General features: G+C 51.5%; 1 protein-coding gene across 21 annotated transcripts in view; it reads right to left on the bottom strand.

The window, feature by feature from the left end:
* The window catches only part of PPFIA1 (PTPRF interacting protein alpha 1), a 112,459-nt gene that overhangs the window by 41,104 nt on the left and 45,259 nt on the right, over positions 1 to 26,096 (bottom strand). For 13 of the 21 annotated variants that reach the window (XR_011424046.1, XR_011424047.1, XR_011424048.1 and 10 more), the window contains 14 exons: positions 19,812 to 19,913; positions 19,306 to 19,470; positions 18,587 to 18,661; positions 18,125 to 18,226; positions 17,675 to 17,896; positions 15,856 to 16,002; positions 14,333 to 14,467; positions 13,089 to 13,163; positions 12,626 to 12,709; positions 10,543 to 10,674; positions 9,173 to 9,235; positions 8,046 to 8,125; positions 3,997 to 4,135; positions 646 to 869 (listed from right to left, as the gene is read on the bottom strand). Coding sequence is in view for 15 of the 21 variants with exons in the window: in XM_070229959.1 (XP_070086060.1) it covers positions 646 to 869; positions 3,997 to 4,135; positions 8,046 to 8,125; positions 9,173 to 9,235; positions 10,543 to 10,674; positions 12,626 to 12,709; positions 13,089 to 13,163; positions 14,333 to 14,467; positions 15,856 to 16,002; positions 17,675 to 17,896; positions 18,125 to 18,226; positions 18,587 to 18,661; positions 19,306 to 19,470; positions 19,812 to 19,913 (1,745 nt within the window). In the remaining 6 variants the exon portion in view is untranslated. The remainder of the gene's footprint in view (positions 1 to 645; positions 870 to 3,996; positions 4,136 to 8,045; positions 8,126 to 9,172; positions 9,236 to 10,542; positions 10,675 to 12,625; positions 12,710 to 13,088; positions 13,164 to 14,332; positions 14,468 to 15,855; positions 16,003 to 17,674; positions 17,897 to 18,124; positions 18,227 to 18,586; positions 18,662 to 19,305; positions 19,471 to 19,811; positions 19,914 to 26,096) is intronic. The other 8 variants (XM_070229967.1, XM_070229968.1, XM_070229969.1 and 5 more) reach the window with 2 other exon arrangements.

Genomic DNA, 26,096 nt, shown 5'->3' with positions numbered 1-26,096 from the left:
GTTGGGGGACACTCAGGCTGGAGGGGGGCAGGAAACTCTCCCTCCCGCTTCCTACTGCATGTTTCACCTTCGCTTGCCAGTGGACTGAACTCTGGCGTTTCTCCTCGTAAGTCACCCACCACCTGGCACTGCCCGTGAAAAGAGTCCTGCTTCTTACCCACAAGGGCGCCAGGCCAGTCCACCTCCTCCTGGCTCTCCATGGTGCCCTGCCCCACACCACAGCTCCCCTCTGCACTTCGGAGCAGGGAGGCCTCCTCCGATGTGCGCTCAGCTCTCTGCACCCCGCCCGTCTCTGGAACCCGGCCTGGGATCCAGAGTGGCACAGGTGGACACTGAGCTCCCCGGCAACGCTCTCCAGCTGTGTCATCGGCTCGTGGGGGAACGGACCGAACCCCTTTCACCCTTCTGCAAGATCTTACACAAGTGTACCCACACCACAACTGTGGCGAGAACGCCCGGTCAACTGAACTTTCCAATCAAGGGCAACCTCAGAACTTAAAACTATTCAAACAGGATTGAACTAAGTTTTACTATCATGGGACGTGTAGAATACGTCCACAGTATTTCTTCCAGACTGTCCTAGGTAGTATACAATTCTTTAGAGACATGCATGGTGTCTGTGGTGCTATGCACAAGCCCACGTACCTGATCTCCTTGTTGATGGCGTCCAGCTGCTCCTGAAGCATCATGGCCAGCGTCTGGGCATCGGCCTGCCCACTGGGGGACAAGAGGCCAGCTGGGCTGAAGATGGTGTCCCTGTCGTCTTCGCCGTCGGACGCGTCCACATCACTCTCGAAGGCCTGCGCCACGTTGGCCAGGACACTCGCTTGTTGGGCACGTTCCCAATCCTGTTCATTAAGAGTCTGTACCTAGAAACAAGAAAATCAAATCTCAGCAAAGATGGAAAATAACAACCAAGTTACAGCAACTTACAGTAAACCTAGCAGAAACTTAAATATCTTTTAAATAGAAGCCCAAAAGATTTTGGAAAAATAGGCCATGCTTGTAAGTTGCTGACACGTATTAAGCAGGCAGTACTTCAGGGGCAGGACAGTCGATTACTTAGACTGCCTGGTAACAGTCACATCTCACTGTGGACACAAGGCATTTCCATGACGTTATTCACAATGGTGACAAGACCGAGTGCAAACAAAAACTGAAAATTAGAAAAATACACCATGGGGGGGCCGGCCCTGTGGCATAGTGGTTAAGTTCAGTGCACTCTGCCTCGGTGGCCTGAATCCACGGGTTTGGACCTACACTGCTAGTTGGCCACGCTGTAGCAGCGAACCACATATAAAACAGAGGAAGACCGGCACAGACGTTAGCTCAGGGCTAATCTTCCTCAGCAAAAACAAAAACAAAAACCACACACACAAAAACATGGCACGATCAGCCACGCTAATGGGAAGTAAAAAGTTCACTACATCCACGGCAGCTGTGTTCACTGCAGTTGCCACACCACTGTACTAGTGTTATCGAGTAACACACCTCACTGGAGTTCCCCAATCCTCCCTCTTCTGAGCCCGGTGTGAACGAGCACAGACAGCAGCAGGCAGGGGCAGAAGGAGACAGCAGGGCAGCCGTCGGATGCACTCGTCTCAACACCCAGGGAAGAGCGAGCTGGCGGACCACGGTCTCTAGAGAACTGAGGCTCTCGGAGAAAAGGCTCCTCTGTGCCGAGCCAACTCCTGTCTCGCGTGATGGAGGGGTACCGTGTGCAATCAGAACGCGCACAGAGAAGGCATGCGCGCCGGGGCCACGTGACCCATCCCGTGCGGCTGTCTCAGCCCCTCTCTCGAAGCCTCCATCTCTTCCTCTCCCGTCCTCACTGAGCCCAGGGCCCTGCCTCCCACTTCACTGACACGACATTAGAGCAACCACAAGACTTGAGATGCCCTGCTGGCTTATCTCCCCGTCCCCCGGGCCTTTACCCATGCACTCCACCTCCCCTCCCAAGATCTGAGGTCGCGGCCAGGTACCTGGGCCCCCACCCAGGCCAGCCCCACCTCTGGGCACGAGGCGCACCCCCTCTGGCTGACTCCAGGCTCGCCTGCTGTGCTCCCTCCCTCTCTCGGGGTAATCGATTCTCTACTGGCCCACACCCATCAGCCTGAGAAGGTTTGCGCCCTTCTCCCTCCTTCAGATAACACACCAGAACCACGGAACCTGGATGCCACGTCTCTTTCCAGCCACCACTGCACTTCGTCCCGATGCGTAAAAGGTCTCCAGAGCCGCCTCGACTCTGCCTCCACCTCCTCTCCTCCTGCTCACCTCCCCTCCCACAGAGCTGCTCCAGGATCAAAGCGCCCACCTTAAGAAGTCCGCCACTGACCTCCACCGCCCTCTCGTCTGGCCCAGGCCTGCTGCTCTTCCCTCTTCCCTGAGCATCTCGCTCACTCGGCTGCAGGCCCCGTTGTCCAGGGTTTCTGCCTACCTCCTTGTCACTCTTTAGTCTCCTGCCGGTCCTTTCTCAGTCTCCCCAACCTCTCAATTTTGGAGGGGCCCACGGCTCTATCCTGGAAGCTCCTCTCTATCAACAGGCACCCACTTTGGACTTGATCTCATCTTACACCTTTAAACACCATCTGTATGGTCATGACCCCCACATCTTTATCTCTAGTCCAGACTTCTCTCTTGGGTTCCAGGCCAGAATATCCAACTGCCTACCTGACACGTCCACCTGGACAGCAGATAGGGCTGTCGACCTGATCAGGGCCAGGCTCCACTCGTCTCCCCTGCCCCGCAGTCTTCCTCATCGCAGGAGACAGCCTCCAGCCTCCAGCTGCTCAAGCACGGGCCCTCGGGGGCCTCACTCGCCTCTTTGTCTCATACTCTATATTCAACCCATCAGCACATCGTGTTGGCATGACCTTCTAATATCTCCAAATGGGTCCTTCCCTTCCTTGGCTCAAATGTCACCGTCCCTGTGAGACCTCGCTGGCTACCCTACTTAAAACTATCATTCCCCTCCTACAGCTCAGGGTACCCCGGGTTTCCTTTCCCTGCTTATGACCATCGGAAACCCTGTGGTGGTTTAAATATACGTCCACACTTCTCTAACACTCCTCCCTTGGCCCACAGTGAGGGCAGGACTCGCTAACTCACTCTAACGCACCGAGTGCAGCCCAGGTGAAGGCGTGCTGCCTCCAGACCAGGGCCTCAGAGGCTCTGGGGCTTTCTCCTGGCTCTCTCTCAGAATGAGCCCGGAGCAAAGCTGGCGGGCACCTTTCCAGGACACTCAAGCAGCCCCCAGAGAGGGGCCAGGCAGAGCCAGGCGAGTGAGCCTGGAAGTGCACTCTTCAGCCCCAGGCGAGAATCCGGACGGCTGCAACCTCAGGAGAACTGAGCCCGAACCGTCCTGCTCACAGCCCCGAGCCCACGGAACCTGTGAACTCTAAGTGCTCCTTGCTTTAGGCCACTGAGCTCGCAGCAGCCTGTGACCGCAGTGAGAGGAAACTGACACACGGCCCGTACTGTACTTCTCACGCACGCTGGCTCCTCACTAGAACGTGCGCCCTGGCGGTGCGGGCATCTTCTCTGCCTGTATTCACTGCTGGAGCCCTAGTCTATAATGACGCCTGGCCCAAACCAGGTGTGCACTGAATACGGGTGCTGTAAATAAAAATACGCAGAAGTAGATAAAGACGTGCTGTTAAACAGACACAAGTAGGAAGGTATTTAAACTTCCCGATGTGAATTCTTCTCACTAAAAGATGACGGATACACGCATTCATTCACGCTTATCGCTGCTTCCAAACCGTACTAATTACATTACGTTGCACTTAAGAGTAGGTCATATTCTATCAGAACTTGTTCTTCAGAAAAAAGCATGCCTAAAACGAAACTCTTAGCCAGAAAAAGGAAAATGGGGGGAGGGGAAGAGAGAAGGCGACCTATGACCATTGGAATCCCCAAAGTCTCAAAGTCACGGGACGAGCAGGAGACACGCCCGAGGGCCGGCAGCTCGCGGGCGGCGAGGACGGAGGCCCTTGCCTTGGACGACGGCTCATCCCGCAGGGCTGCCACGCGGCCTTTCTGGGGGCGCCGCAACACCGCGCTGCTGCTGGAGGCGTCTGCGGGACCGTCTGCCACAGGGAACCTGAAATCCGAGACACTGCCCAAGTGGGGTCGGCTGAAATATGGAAAACAAAAGGTCATTATTAGATAAGAAAAGCGAACTAAGTTTGTTAGTCAAGCCAGAAGCTGTCAATTTGGAAAACACGTAATTTCACAGAAAAAGGACTCCAAGGAGGGCACCTCTGTCCTCGCTCCCGCCAGCGTTGAGCCTTTCAGCCCCGCCAGCGGGGACACTCCATACCTAGGAAAGCCAATGCTGCCACTGCAGACCTGGAGATGAGAGGATGGGGTCCAGCTGTCTGGGCCGTGGAAGAGGCATCCGTCACCCATGTCAGGGCCCGCAGAGGGGTGCTCAGCCCTGCCTCTGCTCGACCTTCTCCTCGACCCACCAGGAAGCACCCGCACCCCGACCTGCGGCCTTCCACGGTCACTCTCCCATTTGTGCCAGGCTCCGCAGTGTGAGGCTGGTGGACACCGACACTCCTCTCTCTGCGTGGCACTGTCTGAAGCGCTCCCACAGGCCCCTCGGAGGGAGCGGCTGCAGAAGCCCTTCTGACCACAGCTCGGGCTGGTATGAACCGGGCTGGGCAGGACGCTTTGAGGATTCCGAACCAAAAGCAGAGACTGCGTGCAATCAGACTGACAGACAATCAACACGCCCGGCTAAAACAGTCCCCTGAACCAGTGACTGGGGCCCTGAGCACCCGCGAGGGAGACGCTCAAGAGAGTCACTAGGAGAGGCCCTGGGGAGGAACTGGTGAGCGGAGGCGAGGAGGGCGCAGCCCAGCCCAGCGCTCAGCCGTGACCGTGGGCACCCCAGCCACACCTCAGTCCTGGCCCGCCACCGAGGGCCTCCCTGTTCTCCGGAAAGAAGGCTGGCTGCCTTCATTTTCAGGAGGCCTTACGATCTGAGAAGACAGAGTCCATTCATCTGATTAAAGCCAGTTAGACAGGGGACCCCTCGAGCCTCCCCACCCGATCGTGGACAGGGCCAGGGTGACATGCCAACTCATCTACTTTTGGTACACACCTCTCGACAACTTTTTAAAGAAATACCTTCTTGTAGCGTTACACGAGATTTACTGCCTGTTCGAAGATCTCCAAGTCTGGAATTCCCCTTGGAGCACACCCAGCCCTACTTCCTCTACCCCTTACTCCTCACGACACTCTCACTCTCCCTCAGGGTGACTTCCAGCCCAACTGCTCTGGGGCCGTGAGACGGTTCAACGGCAGATGAAAGCGATGCACCTGAAATCCTGCGTGTACCTCTGGATGGTTCGGGAAGCACAAATGCTTCCCGATTCTGACACCCCTTCCCAGGCTTACCTGCCTCCCGACCCGCCACCACCCTGCAGCTGATCACTTGCTGAAGCCTCTCTTCTATATGGCCAATCTGTTTATGGAAGGCCACCCATCACCGTGCTTTTCCACTCCTCAAGCTAGACTACCTTTTCTCATGGAGAAGATCACAAAAACAAGATGACCGATCTCACCGTGGAGTCACACCAAATGAGCTGAGCCTGCCCTGCCTGCCAGACCCCTTCTCCTCAGTCCACCCAAGGCCCTTCCACGCCTACTGTGATTGGTCTTCCCCCCGTTTCTACAGCTCCCAACCACCTCTCTTCTAGGCCACTTGACATGCAGCCTCTAGCCTTGCCTCCCGGAAACAAAGCCCTTCCCTCCGCATGCAGCCTCTCCTGCCCACTGTCTTCAGACCACTCCGCCCCAGGTGACCTTGGCCATCCCCTCCTGCCACCTCTGCACTACCAGAGCAAAGAGCTCCTTTCTCTCCTTGTCTTTCACCTCTAACATCACACCTGGGACCGGCAAACATGTCAAGACGTCTCCATCGGAAAAACTGCCCCCAGCTCTGCCACCCCCTCAAGCTCCTACACCGGCTCCCTTCCCTTCAGGACTCGACTTCCACAAGAGTCACACACGCGTGTCCACTTCCTCTTCACCCACGTGCCTGTGAGAGCCTCCTCGCACACACGCCTGCAATCCCGAGCAGCAGGTCCGCCTGCAGCGCTCTAATGACACGAGCCTTCCACCAGCGAGGACCTGAAGCAGAAAGCAAGTGCCTGTTCCCTGCACTGGTCCTCCTCTGCACCTCGCTCTCTGAAGCGCACACTCTCCTCCTCGAAACTCCACCTTCCAGCGGGTTCGGCGTCAGGGGAAGCTTCTGGCTCTGCCTCTCTGTCCTCGCTGATTTCTCCTCTAGTTTCTAGGAGTGGGTTAGGCAGGGACAGCCGCAAGATACCCTAAACCTTCAGGATGTCCTAACTTGGCAAATGCCGGAACACCTGCAGAGGTTCGGAGCTTCCTCCTGAGTCGTGTTGGAGGCAGGGGCCCGTCTCCTGTGTTTCAGTCACTGCCACCAGGTAAGCGCTTCGATAACTTTTGCTAAAGCGTAACTCTCACTTGATGACCATTTTCTACAAAGAAGTAAATCACCTAAATGAGAATTACCGCCTCTACCACGATGAGGAAGAAAAACTCAGGATGCTGGGCAACTTGGTAGATTCACGCCGAGCCAGGGGGCTCACTCCCGCAGCAGCCGGCCCGGTCACGCCTCGAAAGATCTGCGAGCGCCACGCCGTTAACTCTCAGCCTCTTCAAAACATACAGACTCCAAGCGCCGCACCAGACACGCGAACGTCAGGGCATCCTCCCGCTCCAGCAGCGCAGGCTCTCCGCGGCCTTCTCTTTCACCTCGAGGATGCGACCGTCACTCCCAGGTGGACGGGGCTTCCTCTGGCACCCTGGGCTCTGTCCTCCGATCCCGACACCATCACGCCCACACTCTGGCGGGTGCCTCAGACTCATATGCCCGACACTAATCAATCGTCCCCAGCCCCACCTCCTCCTGCGGTTCTGAGTTGAGTCAAGGATGTGACGGGAACCTCCAAGGTACCAGAACCTAACCTTCAGGATGATGCTGTCCTCTGCCCTCCGGCCTGCTCCGAAGCTCCAGGCTCCCTGAGCTCAGGCCAGGCAGTGTGTTCAGTTGGCTGCCCCTGTGGCCTGCATGTGTTCCTGTACACACACGGCAGGGGCTGGAGTGTGTCTGTGAGTGCGTGAGCTCCCCGTACACACACAGCAGGTGCTGGAGCGTGTCTGTGAGCACGTGAGCACCCTGTACACGTATGGCACGTGCCAGAGTGCGCCTGTGAGCATGTGAGCGCCCTGTACACACACGGCAGGTGCTGGAGTGCGTCTGTGAGGGTGTGAGTGCCCTGTACAGACACGGCAGGTGCTGGAGTGCCTCTGTGAGCATGTGAGTGCCCTGTACACACACGGCAAGCGCTGGAGTGCGTCTGTGAGCATATGAGTGCCCTGTACACACATGGCAGGTGCCGGAGTGGGTCTGTGAGCATATGAGTGCCCTGTACAGACATGGCAGGTGCTGGAGTGCGTCTGTGAGCGTGTGAGCGCCCTGTACACACATGGCATGTGCCAGAGTGCATCTCTGAGCACGTGAGCGCCCTGTACATACATGGCAGGTGCCGGAGCATGTCTGTGAGCGCCCTGTACACACACAGCAGGGGCTGGAATGTGTCTGTGAGTGTGCGAACACCCTGTACACACAGGGCAGGTGCTGGAGCGTGTCTGTGAGCGCATGAGTGCCCTGTACACACATGGCAGATGCCGGAGCATGTCTGTGAGCACCCCGGACACACACAGCAGGTGCTGGAGAGTGTCTGTGAGGGTGAGAGCGCCCTGTACACACACAGCAGGTGCTGGTTGCGTCTGTGAGTGTGCGAGCACCCTGTACACACACGGCAGGTGCTGGAGAGTGTCTGTGAGCGCATGAGTGGCCTGTACACACACGGCAGGTGCCAGAGCAGGTCTGTGAGCACGTGAGTGGCCTGTACACACACGGCAGATGCCAGAGCACGTCTGTGAGCGCCCCGTACACACACAGCAGGTGCTGGAGCACGTCTGTGAACGCGTGAGTGCCGTACCCGTGGTGAAGGGACGCCCCTCTCAGCCTCGCTTGGTCCAGCTCAGCCCTCAAGGCTTCGATGTCCAGTGCGAGCTGATCCTACAAAACAGCAAATGATACATACTGCAGCTGTCTCCTTCAGGATTTAAAATTATTTGCATCAAATGTTGAACATAACCATAATAGGTTAAATTAGCAGTTATAAATATCAAGTATTTTAGTTCTGAGAACGTTTTCTCCGAGAGTCCTATAGTAAACATAAACACTCAGACCACCAAATTAGCTTTATAAACCCTGATGCATAAAAAGTCATGTCTTAGTCAAAGAGAAGTTTTTAGAGGCGAAACACCGAGTCATTAACAATTATTAATTCTGTAGAGAGATTTGGGGTGGGAGAGGCGAACAATACTCACCTTCTACTGCACAGACTTCCCTGTGTTGTCTTTTTCCTTTCTGTATTGTCTTTGTCTCACATCGAGCACACATTCATTCATTCATGAATCATTTGTTCATTTGTACGTCCAATCTCATTTCTGTACACGTCAAAACAGTAAGGAAAACTGACAAAAAACTTTTTAAGTCACCTATAACCTTCTAGATCTATGCTGTCCCATACAGCAGCCACTCGCCACACGTGGCCATTGAGCACCTGAATGGGGCTGGTCCAAACTGAGATGTCCTGTAACTATAAAGCACACAGCGGGTTTCAAAGACCCACTATGAAAAAATGAATGTAAAGCAGCTCATTAGCTTTTATATTAATGACATGATAAAATAACATTTGACTCTATCAGGTTAAGTAAAACTAATTTCACATTACACTTTTAAATGTGGCTACTAGAAAATTTTAGATTATACATGTGGCTCCCATTACATTTCTGTTGCACAGCACAGTTCTAGAGGACAGGTTTGTGCTAAGGTTTTAGCTTCCAAATGAACCCAGAAAGGACTCAGAACTCTGATCCCTACCCGCTGCCAGACTTAACATCCACCGCCAACACAAACGCATTCACGCACAACTCTAGGAGTGCCATAAATCTTACAGCAGGAAAGTTTGACCCCACTTCACCCAACGTCTGTAGTAGTTATAGCAACAGTGAACTCGCTCAATTCACGGATTTCTCAATGATTTAGACATTTAAGTACCTTATCATGTTGCGTTTCTTCTAACTGCTTTTTTGCATTTTCAACTTCTCGTAATAGAGAATTCTGCAAAAGATGAAGAGTCCTTTAGTGTTGATTCTTGAAAACGTTCCACATAATAGTATGGCTACATTTCTGTCTAAGACAATAAAGTACCACGGAAAAGGGGCCACGTGAACGTACTCATGAGCAGTATTAGAGTGAAATGCAACAGTGAGACCATCGCAACTTCTCATGATAATTTGTAAATACAGAACCTACTACCTCCGTGATGGATTTTTCTAAGTAAGCATGTCAAGCCCATAGTGTAGGCCTATCTGCATCCGTTAAACTGGTTTATAGTAGCTTTTAGATTTTACAATTCATCGGTCACTTGGGAAACCTGACATAAGTTTCAAACGTACAGTTTAAATCTAAGGTAAAAGTATTCTGCCCTTAAGGTTGGCCCACTGATCAAGGAGGAAAGGGGGAAGCGCCCTGTGTGGTCTCTGATAACGCCTTTCCTGACGGGCTCTGTGCAACAGGAACGTCACGTCATTAGTAATGACCACTGGTCTCTCTCGAATGAGCGTGACCACGGTGCCCACCTCAGGGCAGGCTCTGGCCGTTATCTTTAGGGACACCCGTGTAGTCGGGACAGGTCGTGCCAAGGCCCAATGCAACTGTCGCCCATGAGAGCTTCTCTGACAAATTCTAGGGCTCTCCTTCACCCTGGGGATGGCTGAAGTGTCCCCATGATGAGAGGAGCATGAGTCCTGCTCAGACGTTTTCCAAACCGAATGGAGGGAGAGAGGGAGGAGCTGGAACACTTTCAGTTGATCCAAGCCTTTATTTTACACCATTCTCCTACACCGTTATGTTTATAAACGAGACAGAAATTAACTTCCGACGCAGGAGCAACGAAGGGGTGAGGGCTGGGCCCAGCAAAAGATTCCAGTGCAGGGGCTGGCAAGCGAGGGCCTGTCCCTGTCAACAAAGTTCTACTGGAACACAGTCACTCACTCACATGTCATCAGCGGCTGCTTTCATGCTCATTATTAGTAGGCATGAAATTATTTTGCTCAATCACTCATAATTCGTAAAAGCCTAAAATTTTTACTATCTGGACCTTTATAGAAACAGTTTGCCAACTCCTGCTCTAGAGAATAAGAATGGTAAACAAGCTTCCATACACACAAATTGGGCAAGAACATAACAAACGAGAAGTTAATTCAGCGAGCGGTTAACAGTTGGCACTTTTTCCTCCTTACGGAGTCATTTCTACTTCCTGTAATGGCTGTTAACCACCATTATGCAGCATCCCTGGGGAGCAGAACATGGGCGATCTCTTTGTAAAGGATGGGAAACCTTCGGCGAGGTGTGTGACATCCCACCTTGTCTTCCAGGGCAGCCATCCTCTCTTTGAGATGAAGCTGGAGCCTCTCATCAGACTCTGACAGAAGCTTGTCGACGGTGTCGGACAGGCGTTTGTTATGCTCCTCGTTCATCTTCTCTCTCTGCCTTGCCTGGAACAGGAGAAACAAACACCTGGCCACTGCGAGCAAAGGCAGGATCGTTTCCCCCACCGTGGAGTCACCCGTGCCGCCATCCCTGGGCTGTTCCGGCCCTCCGCCATCAGTGGACGTCTACACGATGACCAGGACTGCCTCACAGGCGCAGAGAAAGGCAGGGCCAAGTCTGCGAGAGCGTTAATGAGAACGTCCACTGCTCCTTAAACGAGGCCCTCACGGGGCCTCAGCAACGTCACCCATCCCTGACTGTCGGGTGGGCTCCAGGAGCAGATTTACACCCAGACACAGCAGAGTTTCAAGGGGATCAGCTTATCCACACACCAGTGGAGGAATCTGCCCATGTAAACAGAAGCTTGCGTCTGGATTCCGGAGAAAAAATGAACTCAACTCACAAAGCAAAAGGTAAAGAAATTCATCTGGGGAAAAAACAGTGGAGACAGAGACTTTCACCTGTTCTTTATACTCCTACATCACTTGAATTTTTTGTAATGAATGTTTATGTTGAAAAATTACAAATAATCACGAGTAATTTTAAAACTTAAAAATAAAGCTGCTAAGTCTGTGTTTTATAAAACTATCATCAATTTCATGGCTTAAAAAGCTTGCTTTCACCCCTTATTCTGAACAAATACAAAGGGCACGTGGAGGGGACAGGAAGGGCTAACAGGCGGCACCTGTCAGGGTGAGTCCCCCGGGCCGGTGGGCAGCTCCCGGGCAGAGGGCAGCATGGCTCGGGGGCTGAGACCTGCGCTCAAGCCACGCTGCCTGGAGGAGCAGCCCACAGGGAATCACCAACACAGTCAAGCCCTCCGTGCTTCAGCATCCTCAGCTGACCACCACGGGTGCCAGCATCTCCCTTTTCTCATGGGTCACGGTCAAATCAAACAGAAGGCTCTCAGAATCATGCCCAACACAGCAGCTACCACCATCTGGAGAGACCCAGCTCACCACACAATAAGGCACCGGTGTTCAAATATTTTTAAAGCAAAGCAACTTAAACGTTTACTTGGAATTGCCTTACTTATTAATGGCACCCCTATCTCAACACTGGTCCTTCCAAATTCTATCAACAGTTCTGAAAGTGAGGAAGTGCATCCCCAAACGGATAAAAATCTCTGCCTAAGAGCTACGCCTGTGCGTATGGGGGGCAGGCAGAGGACTAAGATACAATCTTCTGAAGGGAGTCAGAATGTTTGAAAGTCTGCGGTCCACGCCCAAGAATACGGGCTTCTGGTGAAAATAAAATCTGACGGCCTTGAATTGGTGTCGTAAGGTTGGGTGCCAGCCGGACGCAGGACGGCCACTCGCTCCATTGCCTGGATGCTCCACACTGACACCTGACCAACTCCTCAGGGAAAACTCTCTCAGGATTCAACTGACACGAGCCTCCACTGCACACTCTCTTCACAGCTCACAGCTCAGTCACAGTCTCTTCTTCCTCGCCAATACCCACCTCTGCACACACCTGTGTGTCTGCAGTCATACTTTGGTACTTTGGGAGACAGTCAGGCCCGTGACCTGAATTTGGGCTTTCAGTGCCATATCCTAAGCAAGTGGACCTGTCATCTAGGACAACACGCCTCACTCTAAGTTTCACGGGGACCCCAGGCCAGCACCTCAGGTTTCAGGGGCGCCTGGAGCAGGTCCCCTGACGGGCTGGTCAGAGAAGCAAGCGGCCTCCTCGGGCTGGGGACCCACCTCCCTGCAGGGCCTACGGGCACCAAGCTCTTCCCCTGCTGCAGTGCTGGCATGACTGTCCCCGGGGTGGATGCACCTGTCAGCAGACGACTCGTACATGAGGCCACAAACGAAACACACATGACAGGATGGAGAAGGGACCGGTGTCCGCGTCGGGACAAGTGGAATCACGAGGTGTCGCTTTCCCCTGCCTGAGCGCGTCCCCCCGCACCGGGCTCGGCGCTCGGCCTTGTGCCTGGACACGTACCCGCTGCAGCTCTTGATTCTTCTCCTCCAACTGTGCCTCCATCTGGCGCAGCCTCTCCTCAATGTTGCCGTGTCTCTCCTCGGCCTGTCAGCAAACACAGTGTAAGTTCAACCAGTGCCTCCGCTTCCCTGGCAGCATGCTGTACACCACTGCGGCGGCAGCCAGCGGAACATGCTCTGCGTGCACCACTGTCAACCACGTGAGACGGAAAGCGTCTCCTTACATCTCCCGACACAGCCTACGTGGCTTCACGTGCTCATCTGGGAAGCGGTTAATCCTCTCACGTTGGTGACGCTGAGGCAGGACTGGTGTTGGTGATAAATGTGGTGAGAGAAATGTGCTTCCCCGACCCCGTGCCCAATTTCAGTGGATCGTATGCTCCCCACCCTCACACCGCGTTTGGTTAGTCAGCAGGGAAAGCAGGAAGCAGCAAGCGCGAGTGAGAGCAATGCACACGTTCTACCTTCCTGAGCTGGGAAGTAAGTTCGAACAGTTTAGCTTCCTTAGCAGCAGACATTCCAGAAGACCAAGGGTCAGACTATAAGGTCAACCAGGGACAGGAGAGATGACAGGGGAGAGAAGAAACCGACACTTTAAACACAGATCACGAAGGAAGAGAAGCGGTTCTGCGACAGCTGTTAGCAATGAACTTGCTCTGAGGGAGGCCTGTGCGCACTCGACAGCATCTGACCCACCCAAGGCGAGTTTTCACCAGCAGCAGCCTGTGCCTGTCCTGCCCTTTTCCCACGGGTGCCCTCCCCAGCAGCTCACTAAGCTCGAACCAGGCGACATGAAACCACTGACGGAGGCGCCCACACAGGCCTCTGCCAGGAGGCCCCCTGGCCCGGGGCCGCTTCTCTGCCTGGCTGACTCCCACGGGCACTGGAGGCTAAGCCTTCCCTAGGCCCAGGGAGGCTGGGCTCTCTGTCATCACGTGCTTCCTCCTCCCGTACGGGCCACCTGCTTCTAGCACCTACAACATCATTCTGAAGGTGCCTAGTCACCTGTGGATAGAGAGGGCAGGGCGCGTGTCTTGCATACGCCTAGTCAACATTTGTTGAACAGATGAATGAATAAATTGTTTAAAAATTTGTTTATTACAAATTTATTTTCATTGTCTTTAAAAGAAAATGGCAGGGCTAGCCCTGGTGGCCTGGTGGTTAAGTTCGCTGTGCTCCGCTTTGGCAGCCCGAGTTCAATTCCAAGGAGCAAACCTATACCACTCATCTGCCAGTGGCCATGCTGTGACAGCAGCTCACATACAAAAAAGGGGAAGACTGGCAACAGACGTTAGCTCAGGGTGACTCTTGCTTAGCAAAAAAAAAAGAAAAAGTAAAACAAATGAGAATGGTGTTTTCTGATTTCTGGGACCAAGTCTATCCTTCTACACAAAGCTTCCATCCTACACTTTGAGTTGCTGACTAACTCTAAGCAGCAGTGACTCTTAGATCAAGCAGCCTGGGGATGAACAGCACACACCTGACAAAACTGGAGAGAAATTAGTTCAGGGATAACAAAAGAGGAGGCTCACACTGGACATTTAAAAAGCGGTCCAATCTCAGACAACGCAAGACTAAGAACCAATCTGAGCTCTTTCGTGGGCGGAGGTGCACCGACATAAGAACAAAAGGTAAACAAGGCACACAGGGAAATCATCTCAAGATCAAAATCCCGACATTGGCCCCAGAAGGGAACCCAAGGCGGCACCTTGGAGAGCGCGGCCACCCTCTGGGCCAGCTCCGCTTCCACCTCGGGGAGCGTCTCCGCTTTCCGCAAGGTCTGCTGCAGCTTCTGCTCCGCCAACTCCAGGCGCTCTTGTAACCGGCGGTTCTTATCCTCAGTCTACGAAACGAGAGCAGAGCATCAAAATGGACCAAATCTTCTGGCCCTCTCCATATTGACAAACTGAGGAAAACTCTAAACGCAGACATCTCCTAAACCAGCTCTGACAGAAGCAGCACTGTGCTGGCAGGCACTTCAGAGTGAACCTCGTCTTCCACTGTTTGGGCTTGATTTCAATGTGCAAAGCGCCTCTGCCAAAGTAGTTACTTTACCTAAATATCTTTGAAGAAGTCTTTTTTCTTAAAAAAAAACAAAACAAAAAACAAAGTTCCTATACATGAAAGAAAACGCATTTTCTGTGGAAGCTTGCTCATTCTTATTGACAAGTTAAGGAAGAAGAGTCATCATTAACCCTTTTTAAAAAATAACCAGACCCATGATTTGAAGGTAACACTACTTCCAGCCAACTGCCAGGGGCAGGTAAGCCAAAAGATGGCCTTCTCCTTTGAAACAGAGACCTTCGAAGAGTCGGCCTAAGGAAAAGCTAGTCAAGCTATTTTTGTAAATGTATCATTGTTCTTTTAAAAAGTCCTCCTACTCTAAAAAAAAACTTCAATGTGGGAAATTTAGACAAGAACTTCTTAAAAAAAGAAAATTTTAAAAATCATCTGTAAGTTCAGGTTCCTGAGAGGCGGACATTTGCTCCTAAGCAGCTTTCTCCTCTTCCTGTGTGCACGTATCTCCGTAGACATACAGACAATATATTACGCTTGAAAACCTTTGGAAAACGCGTCACACTGTCCACAGTATTTTGTGGTCTGCCCTTTAAAGTCATCCCTGTGAACAACTCCCAAGCTCTCAAACAGTATTCCACAATAAAATTGTTAATGGCTTCCTAGTATTTTATGTTTTATTTTTATTTTGGGTTTAATGATATACTTTATGATATACCAGATGAACTCACTTTATTTTCAAGAAGCTGGATTGGGGTTTTCTGGTTAACTCGATTCTCTGGGGCTACAGAGAAACAGGAGCAAGCGTGCCTCAGCAAACCGCAGGAGGGGCAGACTCTCCCTGCTGGCTGCATTTCTAAACGCGCCATGTATTACACTGACCCAGCTGTTAACAAGCAGCCACTGCCTTGCAGCTCTCTGCCACTCTGCTCCTTTGGTAAAAACGCTAACAAGCAACAGATTAACATTCACTGAAAACAAAACAAAACAGGAGAAAGAAGCAAGGAGTGCAGTTCCATAAAATGGTTAAATCAAATCCTAAGTAATTAAAACTGGCCAGTTGAAGTCATTCACCCTTTTGAACACAGTAGTCTAAGATTACAAAAACTTTACATTGGGCCTTGGTTTCCAACATGGAAGTCACAGGAAAAAGGCCTTTAACTGCCTTAGTAATTATTCAGTGAAAGCCAGACAGAGCTCTGTAAGATCCCCTACCTGGCAATGCACGGAGTCTTTGTGCGCGATTTCGTTTTCGAGTTTGTCGTTGAGGTCGTGCACAGAGGTGGCCTCCCACTGCGCCGCGAGATAGCGCTTCTCCAGAGCAGTGATTCTCTCTTCCATGTCTTCCTTTTGGGCCATGGCCTACATTAGGTGTTTCAGACGGAAAAAAGGTGAATGCTAAAGAGAGAAAAAACTGGACTAAACTCTAATTTTGAAATCAAATATAAAATTAGTGTCCTCAGAATTCAGTTGACAGAGATGCCAGTTTCCTTCAAGGTGAATGGCAATGTACCTATCTCAAATATCATAAATATTCATAAATATTCACCTACTATGTTTGGCCACTCAGTTTACGAAGCTCATCCTTTTCTACATAAGATTACCCAGAAAAATGGATAATAAAATAGCCCAATCTTGCAAGAATCCCAGGAGGTGAAGGTCTTGACAATGAAGACACGACCTCTGTGTGCCTCACGATGCAAGTGCGCTCCTGCAGGACGGGGCGAAGCCCCTCAAGGACACGATGCTGAGACACTAGGCTCATTTTCTTGGCTAGAAGTTGGATGAAATCTCATGCAATTACCACAAAATTAAAGCAATAACATTAACAAATGGGAACAGAAGTCAAAGTTCAATTTAATTGGATGCAACCTTCTGATGCCTCATTCAGCAGCAAAATTCTATTACACAGTATCGAACCCTGAAACCAGGACCAGAACTTTCTGATAGCGCCATTCCTGTCCCCCAACCTAAAAGTCCATTTCAGGTCCCTCTTTGTTTACTAAGGAACTCACGTTAGCCACGTCTTAATATTCAAAGTGACGGGTCTTAAAGAAGTTCGAAATCCTCTGCATATTAAACTCCGCCACATAAATAATCTCCTGCTGCCAAAGAACAATATAACTAAACAAGTTCTGTAATAAACGTAGTCTTTTTCTTTGTTTTGAATTCCTACAGAAAACTGCTCGCACCGAGTTGCTGAAGGGGCAGTGCGGCTGCTCCGCACCCACGTGAAAAGGTCTGAAGGGTCTTCCCGACAGGCTCTCTGAGATGGTCTCGCAGGGGTGCGCGTGCGTGTGTTCTGTTTGTTTACAAAGGACGGGCTGCAGTGACAGGAGGAAGCACCAGAGAAAGTATCCAGCCCTCATTTGCTCTTATAATGATGGTTAGACAGATTCTCGTAAATAATTCTACGTGCAGAAACATGTGCCGGAAACGAGTCTATTTCTGCATATTGTTCCAGCACGCTCCTCACGGCACAGTGTGAGCCAATTCCACTCTCGCTGTGGTCCGACCTCTGACATTCAATACCGTCACCCATCCCTTCGCAGAGCAGAAGGTCAGAGCGCCGGAAGACTGCCAGGAACGCGCCCTTAACGCTCAGCAGATCACGCTCACATCACTTTCAGGGAACAAGCAGACAACCGAAACCAACATTCCCCTTAAGCAAGAAGGAAACCTGAGCATAACGAAGAATAAATTCAGACAGCCTGGAAGCCGTGGACGTGAGGGACCCACAGACCAGGGCACTACAGCCACACCGCAGCACGGCGGGGAGCCGCGGCCACCAGGCTAACAGACCAGCTGGACCGGGGGTCCTCCAGCTCCGAAGACCTCAGGGAAAGGAGGCCTCACCACCGAGATGGGGAGGCGCCTACCACAGCCTCACAGTGCTGTTCTGTTTGGCCGTCACTTATACAGTAACCCAAAGGCTGGAGGGAGCTGGGAGTGTGAGGGACAAGATGAGCGAGGATCAAACCCAAACCGCCCAGCCCTGGGACTCCAGGGCAGCGCCGTCTCCACCACCACTCACTTCGCGGACGTCCCGCTGCAACTTGGTGTTCATTTCCTCAGATTTGATGAGAGCTTTCCTAGCGGTGTCCAGGTCTTCCTCCAGCTCCGTGACGTGACTGGAAAGGGCGGCCAGACGCTCCTTCATCTGCCTCTGCTCTCTCGACTGCTTATCTATGACTTCCTGGACCTCGATGACTTTAGCAAGGTCCTCCTCCTGGCTTAAGGAACCATTGGAAGATCGCTGCTGGGGGAAAAAAATCCTTAAATAGGCTTGTTTGGTGAGCTAGGAAGTAAAGGACTTCCAGGAGGAAGGTAAAACCAAAGCTGATTTACGAGACCTGCTGGATGGCACAGCGCTCACGACACTCAAGCTCGAAGCGGGGCTCGACAACAGTTGTGAAACAGTGCTGCACGCACACTGCGGGCAGATGGAACTAGGAGACGACAAAGAGAAAGCCCACGGACTTGCCTTTCCATTAGTGCTCCGTGTATTTTCTTGTTTGCGGTTTACGTCAAGCACCCCATCTTTGAGAGTTTTTTTCTGATTATTCTGTTCCTTAAGAATCATTAGCTAAAACCAAAAAAAATTGGATAAGAGCAAAGAAATAAGGAAAGATAGCAAACTTCTTTTGGAAAAACAGAACTATAAACTGTAACCATAACACAAAAAGAAAACACATGGTGGTGTCACCCACCCTGAGGGGAACCAGGTTATCAAAACAGAGTTTATTATCTCCCGGCCAACCGGGTACTTAAGAGACTTTTGCAACTTGGAAATAAAAGTCTAGTTTACGAGTCATTCAAATGACCCAGATTCAGAAAGATAAAGAACATCCGATATCCACCACTAAGGCATCATACTTTTTTCAAAATTAAGAAGTAAAAATTAACAGCCCTCAATTCCAAGCACACAATGATTTAGCAAGCTTACCTCCTCGTGTGTGGCTCCTAATTCTTCTTCCAACAAACTACATCTTTCAAGTGCTACTCGTAACCGCTCTCTCACCTGAAAACAGCAGGGGTGGAGTGTGTGGGTGCACACTTCTCCAAGCCTTCGCGGACAGTGACCCTATCACTAGCAGAATATAACACAGAACACCTGGAACGTCTCTCATTGATGTTACCGTCATGGAAACTTGCTATTAACAGCTTTAAATTTTAAGTTTGAGAAAAATCTTCTCCCTAAATAAATTACATTACCCAATTCTTAACAGCAAATCTATAAACGGGATATAATAAATTTTAAAACATTTATGTCAGGGGCTGGCCCCGTGGCCGAGTGGTTAAGTTCGCGCGCTCCGCTGCAGGCGGCCCAGTGTTTCGTCGGTTCGAATCCTGGGCACGGACATGGCACTGCTCATCAGACCACGCTGAGGCAGCGTCCCACATGCCACAACTAGAAGGACCCACAACGAAGAATACACAACTGTGTACCGGGGGCTTTGGGGAGAAAAAGGAAAAAACAACAAACAAAAATCTAAAACATTTCTGCCAACTAATACTTTTTAACCATATAGAACTGTCTTCTTATAGAAGAACTTTGTTGAGAAGAATTCCAGAAGGTACTAAGAGTAAACTGAAGCTGCACACGCACAACGCCCGCCGGGCGCACAGCGCGCAGCCCAAGGCTGGCCCCGGGGCCGCCGGTACCTTCTCATCCAGAGCTTTGTGGTGCTGGAACAAAAATTTCAGCGCCTTCAGCACTTCCACCTCACTGGACACGCCGGCGGGGGACTGCGCCTGCCTCTTCACCACCGTCATCCTCAGGGACGGCTCGTGCCTGGAGACGAGGTACTCTAAGTGCTCCAACAGCAGCTGGGAGAAAAGGCCAACACAGACGCAAGTTTAAACAACACCTTCAATTGCACATTGGGATTCGGGGCAAATCAATCCTTTCCATCTCATGCTGAACCAGTGTGAATGCCTTCAATCCAGTAGAAAGTTAGAGAAATTCCTCCTCAAATGGATCAAAATACTAATTCTTAACTATGAATTTCAAGAAAAGTATGAGAACGCTGAACTGATCGATCACAGTTAAGTCGTGGGAAAATGTCGAAAATGTGTTTGAAACCAGGTAGAGTGGACGTCTTTCGAGTTTAAAGCCAGCCAGAGTGACTGATAGTGGCCCAGAGGCTCAAGTTCCGGCACCTACTGACCCTGGTGTTGTTTCTTTCGGCCTTCATTTCGGCAACTTCTTCCTCCCTCTCAAGGAGCTGTTCCCTGCACGCACTGAGGTCTTTAATGAGTGCTGCATACTCCTAGAAAATAAGGGGGGAAAGAGATCTTTTAAGGACAGACTCCCAGCAAGCCACCCCAGTCCTCACACAGGCAACCCCAGCCGGAGGCTCTAAGGGACCTCCGTGGGGGGTCGAGCCACCAGCCCAAGACCGCGCAGACGCCGTAACTCAGACGCCACCCTCCCTCCACCCCTGCACCTGGGCACACGCACAGCGGAGGAAGAAGGGACTCCAAGCCCACCTCCTCAGACCCAGAGAAGCCCTCGACACGTTCCTGAGCAGGAATCCTGACACCAAGTGGACACAGACATCTTTAAACGACTCGCACCCCGGTGACCTGGAGCCACCGGAGAGTAAAGAGGCCCCGAAGGCCGCCGCCCTGTGCCCAGCCTCCTGCTCTACGCGGATTCTCCCCTGGGGAAGAGCATCCCCAGGAAAAGGCTGATGGCACTCCAACGCTAACGGATTGGCCAAGTAATTACTCAAAGCCAACTCCCTAATGTGGACTTTTCACAAATGCCGGTAAGCCTTTGGTAGGAAGGGGAAGTTTAAGAAGACTTATTTCTGGGGCCGGCCCCGCGGCCAAGCGGTTAAGTTCGCGCACTCCGCTGTGGCGGCCCAGGGTTTCACTGGTTCGGATCCTGGGCGCGGACATGGTACCGCTCATCAGGCCACGCTGAGGCGGCGGCCCACGTGCCACCACTAGAAGGACCTGCAACTAAGACATACAACTATGTACGGGGTCGGGGGGGATTTGGGGAGATAAAGCAGAAAGAAAAAAAAAAAAGAAGACATTTCGTTAGCTAAGGGGAAAAAGTTCCTTGACGACATCACTGAGAGGAGAGGTGCCAGGCGCTCCCCTTGTCAACCGTGGGTCACTTCTAACTGCAACACTGAGCACCCTCACACAAACACGATGTCATTAAGCTGGGGAGAAAGGAAAGCACTCACATTCTCCTGTCAGTTTTTCAATGGAGCAAAACTCCTCTGAAATAATTAAAATTATCTGCCAACTGCCAACGTTTCTCAACATTTTAAGAGTTTTCTCTTTACTGGACAAAGGAACGGATAAAGGTTCACCTAACAAATAATCCAGCTGCCAGTCAAAATACGAAAAGAGGCTGATTGAGGTAATTCTAGAAAATCAATTGACAAACAGGTGGTGTAAAGCTCATTCCTAAATTAATCATTTGCAACTCAAAGTCAGCATTACCATCTGTGGTCAATTAGAATTTGACTTTATAAGGCTAGCCCACAAAAGCCTATTTGAGCCATGATGCAGAACTGAAATACTTACCCCTGGGGGATGAAAGGAAGCAAGCCATATTGTTACATTCCACAATGGAAAAGAGTAAAGTGAAAACATTTATTTTTTTCTCGAATGCTGTTATCTCAAGGGTAACAAATAGAAGGGGATGGGGATGGAGACAGTTTACAGAGATCTTGAAGGACACGTGAACATTTTTGTGGATATAGTCAGCTAACGCCCATTTTATCTAATTTCTTCTTCAAGAGTCTATGACTGTGGGTGATCAACTTCCAGCCTGACAGCATGAGGAGCTCTGCTGACCTGCTCCCCAGTGAAACTCGTGAGATTAATAGATCAAAACAACTATTCGTGGGGCCGGCCCGGTGGCACAGCAGTTAAGTTCACACGTTCCGCTTCAGCAGCCCGGGGTTCGCCGGTTCAGATCCCGGGTGCGGCCATGGCACCGCCTGGCATGCCATGCTGTGGTAGGTGTCCCACATATAAAGCAGAGGAAGATGGGCATGGATGTTAGCTCAGGGCCAGGCTTCCTCAGCGAAAAAGAGGAGGACTGGCAGTAGTTAGCCTAGGGCTAATCTTCCCCCAAAACCAAAAAAACAACTATTCAAAGCCTCTGACCTGGTCCTAAGGGCAAATAACAAATGAAGAAACATCTATTTTTCAAGAAAATCTATGAAGATTCCGTGGAAAGGGACGAGTCTGCGGCTTCTGCACCAAGACTGCTCCCTCCCCCACCCCAGCTCCAGGAGGTAGAGACTCCAATCTAGAGGCTGCAGCCAAGAACACAGGCTTCCCGTCCCCTCGCCCCCATCAGAAGGACTTCTTCCTGGGAGGGGCAGGACAGCAGCATTTCCCACCTGGGCCCCCAGCTACCTGGCGCAGAGGGAAGCATGGTGGAGATGTGCGGGCTCCCAGGTTCTGCCCAACTTCCACTCAAGGAATAGAGGCTCACGCCACACCTTGGGTGGCGCGTGCTGAGAATCCTGGCCCTGATCATCCCCGCCCTCGCTCTCTGAGGCAGTGGTTCCAAGGCTGCAGAGACCCCAGGCTGCTGCCCACCCCTGCCAGTGCTCAGCTCCTAGAGCACAGGTGTCACTCAGAGGAGCCTGCCATTGTCCGCACCAGGCTCCAGAGCCCTAGTTCAGAGATTTTCCGGTGGGGGGGCAGGGGGAGGCAGTAAGAGAGCTCCTAATCTCGTCCAAAAGGAGCTGACTCCACGGGTGAAGTTTAAGCCTAAGGGCGCTCTCAAGAACAGTGGGGGTCAGGTGACAGGCAGCTGGGCAGCTGGGAGGAGATGACCGGCTTTCCCAAGACACAGCCCAGACGGTACCCCGCTGGTGTGCAGGAGGGAACTGGAGCTTCGGGGAGCTGGGAGGAACCCTCCTGGGGTCAGGGCAAATACCAAACTCTGACCTGGAGACAACTCCTAGAAAGGAGGCAGGATTTGACTGGGTTCGTGTGTAGGGGAATTTATGCCCCAGGGCACTGCTGGAACTAGAGCAATTGGCTGGCAATTAGTGGAGTTAACAGCTGGGTGGGTCAGGGACAGAGGGGAAGAGGGCCCCTACCACTGCCACTACCGCCCAGGGCGACTGGGGGCCTGTCCAGAGCCGCACCTCCCCGCCCCCCCCCAGGAGCACAGCCGGGGGCCACAGACACAGGCTTCACTGAAATCATCCAGCTACTCAATAAACTGGTTAAAATGGTAGGTATATACGTTTTCATTGTACAAAATTAAGGTTTAACTTTATTTTAGTTCAAATGGATAGACAACAGTTTCAACACCAATAGTTACTCAAGTCATCCTTTCCCCTGCTGAAACGAATCGCTTTACTCCATATGGTCTGTATATTTTATCACAATTTACACACACACGGTGCCCTTGGAGAAAAGGCTGCTCCTGAGAGCACAAGACTGGCTAAAGAACACGGACGACTCTGTACTTCAGTATTCCACCGCAGGCCTGCAAACAGAAAGAAACTCCGGGAACACTAAAAGAAGTCATTCAATGTGCCTTGAAGCCTGACACACACTCCCTCAAGGGAGATGCTGTGTTCAGAAGAGCTGGTAAGAGGGTGAGGCCAGAAGTGGAGGGACCAGGCAGGTATTGCAATGACGCAGGCAAGACCAGGTGAGCGAGCGCACTGTAAGAGAAGTCGGAGGGCTCCGAAGATGCCCTGGAGGAGAGCCAACAGGATGTGTTGACAGACCCAACAGATCTGAGAGGAAGAAAGGCCCAAGAGCATGCCAAGGATTCCGGCAGGAGCAAGGGAGGGACGGAGTCACTACGTTCCGAGAAGGGAACGAGCATGGGAAGAGCACGTTCTGAAGAGAGGGGCGGAAGTCCAGTGTGGACTGCTCCATTTGAGATAGCATCAGACACTCACACGGAGTGAGATACCCAGTGCAGAGCTGCAATTCCCTGTCTGGAGTTCTCGGGAACGTTGGCCAAGACGGGATAGCAATTGCATTCCACGCAAATGGACAAGGCACTGAGCGCAGACAAGAAGAGATGAGGTTCCAGCCCTGTGACAACCTAACATTGGACGGCTGGGAGATGAGGGGCATCAACAAAGCAGACTGGGAGCGGGCAGTGGGCAGGAGGACATGCCGGAATCCAGCGCTCCCAGCAGGAATCAGCCCTATCTCTGATGCTGGCTGACCGATCACTGATAGGTGGATCTGCTGAAAGGCAGGTCAACGGTGACCGTGAGAACAGCAGTTCTGGCGCAGAGGCAGGGCCGAAAGCCTGACTGGGCTGAGGTCACTAGAGAGCAGGAGGAGAAGCGAAAACTCCTTTGAGGAACTGGGCGGTAGAGGGGGAAGAGAAACAGGGCAGGGGCTGCAGCAGACATGGGTTTAGAAAGACCTTCTGGAGGACGAGACAGTGTGCGTGCTGACTGGCAGGAAGCCAGGGGAGCGGTGGGACTGACAGAGTAACTCCCCTGAGTAAGCGCGAGCAGATCGGGCCAAGCGGCCAAGTGCAGAGGTGGCCTTTCCTGGGTGCACACAGTTCGCCCACAGTAAGAGGAAGGGCAGCCGAATACACGGGCACAGATCCAGGTAAATAGGTAGACATGTGGTGAGAGTTTACGCAAGACCTCTTCTGATTTCTTCCAATTTCACTGAGAAAACAGAGGACTTGGCGTTAAGTTTAAGGGTGGGTGAGGAGCGCTGGGGAGGGGAAAGGGGAAGGAAGAAAACAGCCACCTAGAAGAGAAGAGTCGCTGTCACTGTGGCGGCATGCAGGTCCACTTCTGGTCACTGGTCACGACAGCGGACGGAGAACGCACTTACTGGGTGCAGGCTTCTGCCGGTGAGTACAGTGAAGTGAAAGAGGCGAGGGAGGGGCAGGGCGTGCAAGGCTGTGATGATAACGGACCATGGGATTTCAGGGGAGTGAGGAAGAAGGGAGAGGGGAGAAGGGCGAGGGACCATGACAAGTGGCAGGGGACCTGCAGTCCCAGGAGGGTTGAGTATCAGCGTTTTATTTTTAAGTCTTACTAGCTGTCATGGACAAATTTCGCCACCTTTAAATGAAACGCCTAGTCGAAGCACAACAAGGTGGACACTGGACGCTTCAGGGGGTGCGTCGAAGCTCCCCTGCGCACCGGGACGAGGAGCTGGCTCCTACACGGACTCACACCGCCTGGAAAGAGGGAGCTCCGCCCCGGAGCCCACTTGTGCTCCCATCGAGCCCCTATGCTGGATGCCTGTCACCTCGCTTTCCCGTGACCTCCTCCCGCCCCCCTCCCCAGGCAAGCCTCTGTCTCTTTCATGCAGTTCCCCTAAGTTCTTCCTAACAGCCCAGACTGTCTTCGTTCACCTGTAAAGAGAATATGCTTCATTCCTATCGCTGGGTTATATCTCAAAAGAAATCTGTGACACACTGCTTTGACCATGGTAGAAAACACATTTACAGAACTTGACAATTATTTTTACTCCTTAAAGGAAAACCTTTTCCCTTGGCTCAAAAGAATTCGACAACTGAAAAAGCATCAAAGCAAATTTAAACTTAGGAGTTTAGATACACATTAGACAGGAAATTCCAAAGTTTAAGATTCCAGAAGCACGTTCATATGTGCACTGTGTATCATTATTGCAGAAAAAACTAGCACAGGCTGAACAAACCCCAAATATGTGCAGTAAATGATCTCCCCTATTACCATCACAGGAATCTAATTGTCAGCATCTACCTTTTTCCTCTTTAGAAAAAAAACGTTGCTCTAAAAAATACTGTAAGCCACATATACTACTAGTCTAAAGTATCATTCTATTTACTATAATTAAAGTATCTCTGAAACTGAACAGATCCAATAATCACTGGGATATTTTCATTTAAAGTATAAGTCTGAGCAATACAGATTTGCATTTCCGTTTGACACTTTCTAGGATTGAGAACAGGGAAGGTAACAGCCATTAACACCAGCTCAAGAACTTGGTTTCACATAACGCTCAAAAATGCTGACATTTAGCATTTCTGGACAAAAGGTTCAGATCTGGATAACAGGTCCAGATTATGCAAACCAGACATTATTTATCAAAATCCGCCATGAGACCAATTTTAAGTTACGTCCTATGGATCAGATGCAACATTTAGCTCCGAAAGCAAAGAACATTCTTTCTTCCCAGTCATTCCAGTAGCTCCCAGCAACTGCAGGACTCTGGGCTGGAAGCAGCCGCCCTTCCCACTCCCCCAGCCCCACGTGAGTCCTGCCCCCCCCCCCCCCAAATTCTTCACTCGGCCATCCCACGCTGCGCTTCAGCATCTTTCACTCTCTAGCATCTCCATCAGTACTTTCGTTTTATGTTTTAGCTACTCTTCATTATTTTCGCTAACCTGCTGAAACAGGAGCGAAGCTTCAGTGGCGGCAAAAAGTACCCGTCCTCTTGGTGTGGGGACAGGGAGGGTAATAAACAAATAGAAACAGGGTCTA

Source organism: Equus caballus, chromosome 12 (genome assembly GCF_041296265.1).
Source record: "Equus caballus isolate H_3958 breed thoroughbred chromosome 12, TB-T2T, whole genome shotgun sequence".
Lineage (NCBI taxonomy): Eukaryota > Metazoa > Chordata > Mammalia > Perissodactyla > Equidae > Equus > Equus caballus.
Note: the sequence above shows the minus strand (reverse complement) of the source record. Positions and strands in the feature narration are given on the sequence as shown.